General features: G+C 37.5%; 1 protein-coding gene across 11 annotated transcripts in view; it reads right to left on the bottom strand.

Moving 5' to 3' along the window:
* The window catches only part of LOC117962361 (uncharacterized), a 33,921-nt gene that overhangs the window by 4,383 nt on the left and 16,246 nt on the right, over positions 1-13,292 (bottom strand). For 4 of the 11 annotated variants that reach the window (XM_059006279.1, XM_059006274.1, XM_059006277.1 and 1 more), the window contains 2 exons: positions 1,536-1,655; positions 1,333-1,452 (listed from right to left, as the gene is read on the bottom strand). The exons of 3 other annotated variants lie outside the window; for them this stretch is intronic. In XM_059006279.1, the coding sequence (XP_058862262.1) occupies positions 1,333-1,452; positions 1,536-1,655 (240 nt within the window). Of the gene's footprint in view, positions 1-1,332; positions 1,453-1,535; positions 1,656-7,472; positions 9,587-13,292 lie in introns of those variants that run through there. 4 more of the 11 variants (XM_059006281.1, XM_059006275.1, XM_059006278.1 and 1 more) reach the window with 2 other exon arrangements.

Below are 13,292 nucleotides of genomic sequence, written 5' to 3'. Positions count from 1 at the left end.
CATTTTTGTGGGCAACGCGAAATGCATCATGGGATCTGTAGTCCCCAAACAGCGCTAAAATACAGTACAGAGGCGCTAATGTGGATGTAAGTTAACCCTTTGCGGTCCATTTATTAATCGCGCGTCAGGCACGCCAGGTCTAATTAATTTTCACACGCGCAGTTAATTTTATACGCGCTGTTTAAAAGTATTTTTTTTCACAGTCAAACGGGTTTAAATGGCCCTGCATATCAACAAAGCACACACTAGGCATCTCCAGCCCCGCCCCAGCTTTTTGTTTGCTATAGCGTTCAGCTGTGTAAGAAATAAATAATAATAATAATAATAGTCGTATATACCGATCGATCATCTCCAGATCACTCGTTTTATCACCAAACTCCTCAATAATGCGATCCAAGTCATTATTTTATTACTATAACATCTGAAAAAAGCTCTGCAAATGTCCATGATAGTCTCAGTGCGCTGACGCACTTAGCCAGCTTGTTTACTATGGACGCCCATTATCTGATACCTGATACCATGTATGACTATTCATGAAATACGCTTTTTTTTTTTTTTTTTTTTTTTTTTCCGACTTGTCTCGGCTCCTGTCGCTACCACTCGGCAATTGAATGGTTTTCTCGGCTTTTTCCGGAGAAAAAACGACTAAACACCCGTTTATTGCGTTGCTATAATGATGTCGGACCCAGTCCGACAAAGGACCTGTGAGGAATAATTGCAATGTCGGACCCAGTCCGACAATGGACCGCAAAGGGTTAATACATTTCCCAATATCCTTTGCACTCAGCTGTTAGAAGTAGGGCGTTTAGTTTTATTCAAATTTTCTTCCCTGAGGGAGGGTCCAAAATAATTTGCACTAACATGAAATTCGTGTTGAGTGAATTCGTATTAGAAGTGAATTCGGATTTGAAGTTAATTCCTATTAGAAGTGAATTCGGATTTGAAGTGAATTTATATTAGAAGTGAATTCAGATTCGAAGTGAATTCCTATTAGAAGTGAATTCAGATTCGAAGTGAATTCCTATTAGATGTGAATTCCTATTAGAAGTGAATTCGGATTTGAAGTTAATTCCTATTAGAAGTGAATTCGGATTCGAAGTGAATTTATATTAGAAGTGAATTCAGATTCGAAGTGAATTCCTATTAGAAGTGAATTCGGATTCGAAATGAATTCCTATTAGAAGTGAATTTGAATTCAAAGTGAATTCCTATTAGAAGCAGCAGACTAGATTTTGCAGGGACAGATTCGTATTATTAGGAAATTCGTCTAATCCGAGTTTGTTTTAATGAGAATTGACTGTACAAGCATACATTTCTGCTTTTGAAATGTACCTAAGCCTTGAAGATTCTCTCTCTCTTTCTTGCTCCTCCACTGTTTTCTCCCTTTTACGCCTGGCTGCCTGTTGTAAGGCTTGTCGTTTCTTGTATCTAAAAAAATAAAATAAAAAGCCACTAAAAAAACCAAATATTTGAATATTAAAAATGCATTGAAACACAGGGAATGTTGTTTTTTTTAAAAAAAGAAACCTTCTTACTCTTCATATCGTCCCTTTCGTTGTAAATTCAGTCTGTATCGCCTCTGTCTCAATGCTGCTGGGGTAAGAGAAGCTTCTTTGTGTGTGCAGTCTTGTATAGCCATTGGAAGACAGACAAATCTGTTGATAAGATTAATCTTTATATAATACTACTGTAACAGGAGAACAAAGCACGCAGTCAACCGTTAAGGATCTTATCTTATTATTATTATTTGTTTATTTAGCAGACTTTATCCAAAGAGACTAGGGTGTGTGAACTATGCATCAGCTGCAGAGTCACTTACAATTACGTCTCACCCAAAAGATGGAGCACAAGGAGGTTAAGTGACTTACTCAGGGTCACACAATGAGTCAGTGGCTGAGGTGGGATTTGAACCAGGGACCTCCTGGTTACAAGGCCTTTTCTTTAACCACTGGACCACACAGCCTCCTATCTTGTGTATAGAAGTCTCGTGTGTGTAGGTCACGTGGACTTTCATCACAAATATGTAATAGCAGCGTGATATCTGCTATAAGCTGCTGTGTTGCTGCTACTATTTCATGTATTATGCTACTATCATATATTATGCACTTTCCACTGTATTTAATGTATTATGCATGTTTTTTTTTACTGTATATCATGTATTATGCATTTCTCTGTATTTAAAGTATTATGGATTTTCTGGTTGTTACTGCATCTTGTAAAGCGCTTTGTGATGGTGGTCCACTATGAAAGGCACTATATAAAATAAAGATGGATTGATTGATTGATATATTGCAAATGTCGTAGAAAACTACATCTAATTAAATCTAATCTGTCTGTCTTGGTGATAACAATCTATCTAACACTTTGAATACGCCAGGCACTCAGGAAACAAAAGGCTAATCAAACCCGTCCTTTGAGATTTAATCACAGTGGAACCACCCCGTCTAGTGGAGGAAGGGGGGTTTAGCACAAAGCCTGCAGCAAAGAAAAAACAAACACCACCACTTTAAATCAACTGAAAGCAAAACAAGAGATTTAAGACAATTTCACATCATATTGATTTAAAATCACTACGAGTACAAGATGCAAGTGTTTTTATTCTTAAATCACCTAACAAAAGCACAGAATAACGCAGGTAGAAAAACCCTAAGAAAATGAAACTGTTTGTGATGTCTAACCGCATTCGCATCCCGATATATTTGGGGTCTAAAGCAATATTGTAATTTCTTATGGTAAAAATTCAGAATAAAATCAGACTGCTTTAGCAAAAGTTATGTACGTTTAAAAGTTTCTAAATTATGATAATGAGCTTATCAACCAAGAGACGGGGGAGGGGCAAACCAAGCCCGACAATAACTAGCCAATCAGAACGTGCCACGGATCATTTTAAACAATCTATTTGTTTGAAAAGTATAAAACCCACGTAACAGTTACAACAGTGCTCTCTGCTCTCTCAAATAAAAAAAAATGAAGAAACAGAAATTGTGCCTGAAGCCCTCAGCTTCCAGTATTAATCCATCCAGAGCAGGGGCCCTGACACTCAAAGAAAAAAAGGTAATATCACGCTGAATCTCGACTGCTTTCCAGGCTAGGTAACAACACTCTTAAATATCTATTCAGGTACTGTGCGATTCCTTGTTGCACTGTCAATACGTACTAATATTTAATTGGCAAATTGCTGTTTAAAACCTTAGTTCTTATTGTAATGCTTTTAATGTGATATTAAATGTGTAACTGTGTTTTTGTGTGATTTCCGAACGTAGTTTTGATTGCATGCTTAATAAACAGCATCTTTCTAAGAAGGGATTCTCAGTACTAAATCATTCATTATGAACCTTACATTCAATGGAATGTGAGTGATTATTGGTAGTTTATGGTAACGTGTAAATCTCTATGGTTTTCAGAAAGCGACATTTAAAAAGGTTTATATATTAAAATAAATGGAATTTGTTATATTTGTTACGTTTATAATATACCTCCAATAAATGCCACAGGTCCCTTACCTTATTGCTTTTAAGAATATTAACTGTCTGCAATAGTACCCACACATGCATAGAACATATGACAGAATCACACAAATAAGCGCAGTGCTATACTGGAGTCCACGGTGTTAATATATAAAGGCTTCATATATAAGACTGTTAGTACGGCGGTCAAATTACATTCTTGATTTCAACAAACAAAATCCTAAATAGATTACTACATTTCATTTTGAACTAACTTAAACATATCTGAAATCAAAATGCCCCCAAAATGTGTTTTAACGCACCAAATTCAGCTACTTTTTCTGCCCAGTGGCCATCTTGAATTTGAGTTTCACCCTCTACTGACTTTGAGCCTTCATAATTAAAAATTATATGTATATACAAAAAGATCAACACTTTACCAATGAAACATTTTTCTAAGATTGATGGTGGTTTTAAACTGAAAGATCAAAAGTTTTAAGTGTACAAGCAAACCTCTCAAAAACAAGCCTCTCGGCATAGAACGGGCACAGCAGTTCTGCCAGTGCACTAAATCCTTTCTGCAGATACATGCATATGTGTCACTTTCATAGGCATGGGTTTTGTTTACGTATATCAAAACACAATTATTAAAGTCTTGTTTAAAATGGGATTGTGACAGGGGGAGATCTGTGCTGGCTATCGGGCGCATGCGTGATCCTGCTTGGGGGGTGGGGCGGGGGGATTGTCAGAAGCCCTGTAGGACCCACCTGCCAATCATGGCGATGACACAGAGAGGCTGGGTGAGGGTGTGTCACGTGGATCTCTCTGAGAAAACCTGATTGGTTTAGGATTTTAAATAAAGGAAATGTGATCTTTCCACATGTCCAAATTACTAGGGCCTAAACTGGCAGAAAGCTTAGACGGTTTACTTTGCATTTACATCCATGAGTCAACATCTACCAGGACAGCTGGATATGGAGCTGGAATAAGAGCAGCAACTAAAAAGGAGGTGCCACGGATCTTGTGACACACATTTTGCAAGGCAGTGTTTTGAGGTCACTACAGAAGATAGTACAAGCAAAAATAAATTAATATAGAGTATTAAGTATAGGTAAGTGTGTGTAATACGCCTGTTAAGGGCTTCAAGGGGTTTTGAGACATCATAGGTCAAGAGACCGTAGGTCGAGTCCCTCACCCAGAACCCCCTAACAGCCTTGATTACACACACTTCCCTATACTTCATTCTTTATTATAGATGGAGCGTTGTAATCGACAGAACACACAAACACAAATACTGTAAAGCTCAAGAAAGTAATTTTTTGAACAAACATTCATTGTAAATCTGATTTTTTTAAAATTTGTTTTCCTTTGTGTGCCTTTGTTTTCTTGTTCCTGAATAAAATTATCCACCTCAGCCTCACTGACAGCTAGAAATCCTGAGCCTGCCATTTTTTCTTAGTTTGTATAGAATTCTGACAGGGTGATGACATCACTGTAATCAATGATAGTTGTTTAAAAAATCATATTCATAAACTGCCACAAATTTCCACAGTATTTAATGATTTGCCTGTTTAATATGTATGAGGCGGTGTATGCTGCTGTAAGTAACTTCTTATTCCTTATAATGGGACCTTTTGGCAAACAATGTGTAATTTAAAACTATTTTGGAGTCCTTAACTCTAAAGGGCACTTATTGGAACAGTGTGTGCTAAAAAGTCCTATTATACAATGTGTAGTAACTCACTGGAATACTGTGTGCTCAAAAGCGTCCCGTTTAAACTGTGGCAACATAGACCCCAGGCAACATATAGTTTAACCCACTGAAGTGCATACTTTTTATTGGCACATTGTGTACCAACATATCCCATTACTATGTATAGCGACTGATTGAAATACTGTGTGCCGATAACTGTGCTGTTGAGTGAAGTACCCCAAAATTTTAAAATTATGGGGGAGCACCCGAGGCAACATTATAACATATAGTTTTACTTGCTTTAGTGCATAGTTTTGCATGCTAGTGTACATGTTTGTTACTGGTATGACTGTGCAAAAAGTCCCATTACGATGTTTAGTAACACACTGGAAATGTGAGGCAATACTCTAGACCAGTGGGTCGCGAACACATTTTTTTTGGTGGCCACAACACTTACTGGTAAAAAGTATGAAAAATAATGAAAATATGGACATGCACTTCTAAATGTTTTCACTTCTGTAATAAAGCCAAAGAGTTTCTCATTTAAAAACATACAGCAGCCCCTCTCAACTCTGCGCTGGATCTTAATTCTCAGACCCTTCTATTAATGAACTGGAGAGACAAACCAGATGCTTTGCTAGATTTTATTTATTTATTTTATTTTAATTTTATTGCTGTGACATGTCAAACGTATGAGGTTATTCAATCATATACATTGATATTAATTAATACAATACCTAAGATATACATTAATGTATTGAAGTTAAATAAATAAAACTACTTTCACTTTCCTGTGCCATTCACATGCTGCACAATTCCTCGCTACATCTAAGAGAAATGTAATGATTTGCAATGCTGTTATGCGGTATCACAGAACTAATTGTAAATCTGTGACATTCCAGAATAGGTTACGGAGTAGATACAGTTAAAACATCGTGTGTGTATTTCAGACAGAAACATTACAAAAGTAGTTTTTTTTTTTTTTTTTTTTTTAATCCCTGCCATTGTAGTTTCTTCGTAACAAACACAGTGGCAAAAGACACATTTTCATAAAGTATTAACAACATTCCTGAGGTTTACTTAGGCGTTTTTTTTAGCAGGACACGCAAGTGAAAATTATCAAATTTAAATAAACAAAAACAAAAAATGTGGAAAAGGGGGTGTACAAAGAAAAAAACCTCACCGTTTTGATATATCTGCTTACCTAATGACCTCCTGAATACAGCAGCGTACCCAACAAAATCCCCTTTTAAAAAAACGACACAGGAAGGTAACATTGCAACTAATGTTAGGCTATCATGGCCACTATTTATCAACGGGTCGGTCCCAAAATTCTTTATTAAGGATATTTTTCCAACAGTTGTCTGCTTTTGATTCAGCAAATCCTTCTTTCATGTTTCCAAGTGCCGTGTGACATCACTTCATTCGAAAAAGCACATTTTATTTTTTAAGAAAACCTTTATTGAAACTTCTATTTTTTGTTTAAACGTGTGTTTATGTGTGTTTTGGTGGTGGTTAGCAGGGATGGAGTTAATCCCTAGCCCGACCAAATACATGCGAGAATGTGGCTGTACCCAAATAAGATAACTGGTGTTAATTGGGAACACCCACAGAGAATAAAAAAAAGAGTTTGAAGCTCCATTTGGAAAGGACTGCCAGGGAGCTGATAGTGTGTGTTCAGCCAAGGAGTACAGTGTGTCGAAAGAGATTGTGTGTTTATACCTTAAGTAAATGTGTGTGACTGGTAAACAGCTTAGCTGTCTGGTGTGGTTCAAGGTAAAGAGTGTTTTTGTTGGGGAAACGGCTTAGCCGTCCCAACCCTTTAGTTAAGAGAAGCTGTGTGTAGTCTAGGTCTCCAAGTGAAGACAGGCTTTTGTTTTTGTTCGGTTTCTTTTATTTCTGTATATAATAAAAAGTGCACGAAAGTGCTATAAAGTACTGTTCTGTGTCTGTGTCTAAAGGATGCAAACGAACCTTAGACAATTGAAATATTTCACTAATATATATTATATATATATATATATATATATATATATATATATATATATATATATATATATATATATATACACACACACACACATTGTAAAAAAAACTACGTTAATGCAGCAGTTAGGGTTGAACTCCGCCACAAAAGCAAGGAAATGTGGGGTTTTTAACCCTAACTCGCCGTTCCCACCCCCACACAAGCAGCCAAAGGAACCAGACAACACAAGCAACCACAGACTGCCATCATCAGGTAAGACATAGAACGTGCAACTCTTTCCAGATGACACAAGAGACATGGATATACATGTACACTTCAACAAACACACACCCACTTCAGGCTGCAGAACTTTTTGAGGATTTTATTTTCATTATAAACTACACCATACATGACTGCTGCATTTTACCACATTTTATTAGACATGTTAATGCAAAGAGTGCACACTCAGTAATTCAAGCAAAATAGTATGCTGACCGCTGACCACTGGGCGGAGATCCCATGTAAACAAACGAAGTTCAGAGTTCCTGTCTCTGGCACTGCCTGGGAGAATTCTACATCAATATGCTACATCAGGGGTGCAAATCTGGCACTATGGTGCTAGATTCTAGCGTCAGGGTACCTTGTAAAACGCCAGCAACTTTAAATGCTGGCGCCAGTAGACATGTTTAATTTATTTACTTATTTGTATTACTTAACCATAGATGATGATAGTTTCTCATTGGGTCTGGACTACTCACATGACCCATCCACACAACACAGGAGAGAAGACTTGTGTGGTGTGCGTTTAACTGCAGAAACTGGGTTGATCAGCAACATTCCCCAACTCCTGATCTTTACAAAAAGATGGAATTCAGACCCAAAACAGGCAGAGCAGGTCCTGACTAAATCGCGCTACAATATCTATAAACATGGTGACAAAGCCGTACTAGCTTCCCGTACTATCGGTGAAATTCGTACTGAATCAGGCACACTTCCTGTCGATCAACAATCAGTTTAAACATTTTTACTCGTCTCTTTATACTTCTGATTCTCCCGAGAATGATACTCTAATTAATGCTTTTTTTGAAAATGTAACCATCCCCAATGTTGATCCACAGTCCAAGGCTAGCTTGGAAGAACCACTGAACCAATGATGAAATTGCTTCTGCAATAGGGGCGATGCAAAGTGGTATATCACTGTGGCTGGGCGGGTTTCCCCGTGGGGTTTTATAAAAAATTAAGTTCTCAACTATCTCCTTTAATAAGCTCTCTGCTTGCTGAATCTTTCTCTAATTCAGTTTTACCTTCTACACTGGAAGGTAAAACAGGGCAGCAGTGTGGAGTAGTGGGTTCAATCCCAGGTGGGGGACACTGCTGCTGTACCCTTGAGCAAGGTACTTTACCTAGATTGCTCTATAAACTCAACTGTATAAATGGGTAATTGTATGTAAAAATAATGTGATATCTTGTAATAATTGTAAGTCGCCCTGGATAAGGGTGTCTGCTAAGAAATAAATAATAATAATAAAGCTTCAATATCACTACCTCTAAAGAACAATAAGGACCACCATGACTGTAGTAGCTCTTATCGCCCCATTTCCCTCCTTAATGCAGATGTTACAGTACTTGCCAAAGCTTTAGCTCGACGCGTCTAATCGGTTCTCCCCCCCATAAATCTCTCTACACCAAACAGGCTTTGTTCAGTGTAGTCAGCTGTACTTTAATCTCTTTGATATGCTATATTCCCCTCGGACTCGCCTGTGCCTGAGATACTCTCTCTCTTGACGCAGAGAAGGCTTTTTGATCGCGTTGAGTGGGATTATCTTTTGATGACCTTGCAGAAATTTGGCTCTGGTCCCAATATTATTAACTGGATAACACTACTGTATGTATCTCCTCTTGCCTCAATACATACCAATAACACACATTCAGAACACTTTCCTCTCCACCGTGGGACCAGGCAGGGGTGGCCTCTCTCTACACTTTCATTTACCATTGCAACTGAACCTCTGTCTATTGCAATACGCAGCAACCATGGCACACAGGGTGTAGTCAGTGAGGGGCGGACGCAGAAGGTCTCGTTGCATGCTGATGACCTTCTTTTGTACATTTCTGATCCTGCTTCCTCCCCCCCCCACAAGAACTTTCAACCCTAGAATTATTTGGGGTGCTGAACAGATAAATGTTTTGTATTTGATTTCGTATGTGTGAAAACCAGAACTTAAAACAAAAAAATGAATACATTGACAAAAAAAAAAGTATAATTTAAATACAGATTTAGAAAATGGATCTTTCAATAATAATAATAATAATAATAATAATAATAATAATAATAATAATAATAAACAAAATCAATTACATTTTTTTTTTTATTTAGACAACAAAATCTTTTCTTCAAAACCAAATGAATCCAGCCCATTTCCATTTCTGTTTTTCATATATTCTATTGTAGCTCTCAGTCTCTCTCGGTAACGCCTCGTCCTAAAATAAAAAAAGCATCACAAGCTTATTTAAAAGGGAAAACCTTTTTTTAAACAAAATTGAAGTTGCTTAAACTTCAGTACTTTCTGACATTTTACAGCGTCTCATATGCACACATTTATACCACAAGCATGGATATATCTTGGGTGGGATACATTTTTATTACAAGTGGAGTAACATGCTTACCGGGACTGGTTTCGAATGTGTCTTTGCTACATTCCAATCCAGGGTGTGCTGATGAAATTCAGGACGGAGCTGAGCTTCGGGAGTTCAAACAATACTGCCACCGACATGTGTTTTAACAACTTAAAAATGGCTGAAATAATTTCATATTTCTACTGTTTTGATTTGGACCCCGATTTCCTTGAATGAGCCAGCAACCGATCAGCCTGCGTCCGACTTATCCATACAGCATGTAGCCCCTCCCTAACACAGAGAACAGCAGGAAACAGAGACCGGCCTCAAGGTTCTATCTAAAGACTGTTGCAAACAGATCATAAACAGAATTCGAAATTAATCTGCGTCAAAGCATAGTCCAGCGTTTAAGAAAAACTACTGCCCGTCACAGTGACTGGTCACTAAATGTTTTACCAGGTCACAACTTAAAACGTCATTGTCATGCGTGTGACACCTGTCCATTCTTAAAGTGATACACATACATGTAGTTATGGAAAATAATTCCTTTCACTTAGAAGCCTTATTTTATCAATTAAGCAGAAAACGAAAGAAAATAGTTTAGAACAATTTGACATCATATTTCACTTTACAATTTCAATTTCAAATATTTTACACCATACTTCTCAGAGTAACTGAAAACTACAGGTACAATATCAACGTGAATTAAAGCATTTAGTACTGAAAAGATAGGAGGGTGTGCAAACTTACATAAGACCAGACTGACATATCTAGACTTAAGAGAACACATAAAAAACAATACAGAAATAAAACTGCACTTGCTTTACGCTTTCATTTCAACAAACACGAGGCACAGTCAATCAGAATCATCGATTCAAACCAAATAAACAAATCCTCTCCTCCAGGAGGAACGAAAGGAATCAGCCTATTAGTGACTTGCTTTGTTAACAAGCATGAACTAAGGTAGAGACAGCCAAATCACTCTCCTTCGACTGCCTGTGCCTTTAAAAGGGTGTAGTCCAGAGGCACACACATTCGCTTGTTAGTGAGGCAGCGTTTCTAGCTGCCCGTCAGACCTTTTGCTGCCAGTCAAAACACACGGGCGGCTTCAGTCTCTGCCCGTCAACTAGCTTTTGAAAACCGTCTCCGACTGGTATTTACCAGTAAACAGAAACAACGATAGTTTGTTGAGAATGAAAGTAAAGATCCACCAGGTCAAATAATATCTGAATGAATTCATTTAATGTAATAAAAAATTACAAATGGTATTGCTATTGTAAATGTATTTGTGGTATAAACAGAATATTGAACGACTGTTCGTGGTATAGGGTTTTTATCCACTGCAGGAGGATGTCCTGTCGAGGCTCGTCTGGGGCATCCTCCTGCAGCCAATACAAACAGTTTACCACGAACGATCACTCAGTGTCCTTTATATAATGTTAAAACTACAATGTATCTGATTTGTTGGTGCTTATCAGTGTAGAACTATTTTGTTAAACACAGCAAAAGACTATGAAGGTTATGAAAATAATGGTTTTATTTAAGCATTACACACAGGTACTCCACATGTTAGTTTGTGCCTTTTTAAGGCTACCCTGTATTGAAGCATTGGTCACCCTTTCGCCAAGAACAAGACATTCAGGGGCTGATGTAAGGATAGGCGTTGTGCAAACATTTGTGGCTGCAAAAACCAAATTGCCCAGCGGCCAGGCAATTATTTTGCACAGAGGCCTATGTAAGCTCAAGAGCAATGCAAATAAATCAAATAATGAGCCAATAATTAGGGACAATGTGAAAATGACAATTTTAAGGGAGTCCATCGCTAAAAACTTTAAAATTTTGCCATATAAATGATGTATAGACAGTTTTTTGTTTTGTCTTATAAAAACCAATTTCGAATGTTTTGGTGCATTTTTAAAACTGTTTCCTTAAGACACGCTTTGATTAAATGCTAATTAAATACTGAAATGAAGAATTTGTTTTAGTAAACAAACGATAGATAAGACAGCATCTGACGTTGCCGAGTCAGAACATTGTCCTCTATAGCGAAACGACTCATTTAGTTTTGGCTTGCTTACACTTGTACACCTTGGGGTTCTACGGAAGAGTGTCACGCTGTGGCTTTTTTTTTTGTTATGCTTTTTTTCAGCTGAGATTGTCTAAAGCCTACAAACCTCGCAGAACTATCAAAAGGTGTAAACGAACAAGTACACAGAACAGTCCTGCATGTAGATCAAGTTCAAATACTGCGATTAACTGAACTTATTCTCTTTTTAAATTAAGCGAGTCTGCAGCAGCTCATGAAGCATTCAAAACACAAAGTACTGGCTGTATTATTTTTATTTTAATACTATCCATTTTGATATGTGCAGTTGTCATTGTATTGCATTTACAGCCACGTTGTGTCCATGAAGAATCACTGCGGTGAGAAACCCTTAAGATTTTCCCCTGTCCCGTCCTAATTTAATTAATATGTTCTTTACAGTGAATTCTCCATTTATTTTACAGGTGCTCCGACAAAACAGAATGGGTAAGCTCTTAATTACTCGCTTCTACAATGGTTTGCCCCCTGTAAAAGGAGGTGCAAAGTTTTTGGAGAAAGTTCACGGCTAAATCCTTACATCTCATTATGATGTTTGCACCCAATTCCATGCTGTTTTCTTCATTTGAATACATTTCAATACCAATTAAATGGATTCATGATGGCAAAGTGCTAATTTCATAGCGGGTGCACAACGCCAGGTGAAAACCATTCTTTACATACAGTGCATTTTTAATGACCGCTAAAGTGCCACTTTACGTCAGCTAAATGGTTTTTGGCAGCAATATCTGCGTTTTGCAGCCGCAAATCACTTTGCAGGTATCCTTACATCGGCCCCTCAATTTGTGAAACTACACATGCCACACAGACTAAAAACCAAAAGCAGCCATGCAAACATTAGAGCCTAGTTTGGCACTGGTTGTATTTTTAAAGAGCAATTAGCTTCAAATGTAAATTTCTTAGTTTATGGTGCTTGCAATTATTCAGAGTGCTTTTAAGTTCTTTTGCTCCTCCAATATTGGAGTTATTTTTCTCTAAATCTGCCTTTACTGGCTTCGTGTTGCTTTGACTTTGTCTGGAGAATCCTAAGAGCCATTGAAGAGTTAAACTGAATGTTTAAAATAAAGGTTATGAAGGTTCCCAATAACAAGTCACTGTCTGGCTAAAACTGGTCTGATCAAGCTTGTGTATGTGGCAGAAGGAGCAGAAAAAGGTGGAAGTACGTGGATGTTTGCAACGTTAGCGTATAAATACTCTCAGAAATCGTTGCGCTATTCGGAAGACTCAAAATGACATCATTCACTCCTGTCCGGAAAGACCGGCCTCCTGTTTAGGTAGTTTTGATCAACTATTTCATGTAACTAAGCTAGATGACTATTATGCTGTGTCTAGAGTTGCAATAACTGTGTGTTTCTGTATTACAAACCATCTTTGAATGCTAATCTTTCAATAATGTACGTATATTAATAAAACAAGCTTGTTTGAATTTACTCACTGTTGTCAAGTATCATTAATAACATGGCTTAATTA

Source organism: Acipenser ruthenus, chromosome 32 (genome assembly GCF_902713425.1).
Source record: "Acipenser ruthenus chromosome 32, fAciRut3.2 maternal haplotype, whole genome shotgun sequence".
Lineage (NCBI taxonomy): Eukaryota > Metazoa > Chordata > Actinopteri > Acipenseriformes > Acipenseridae > Acipenser > Acipenser ruthenus.
Note: the sequence above shows the minus strand (reverse complement) of the source record. Positions and strands in the feature narration are given on the sequence as shown.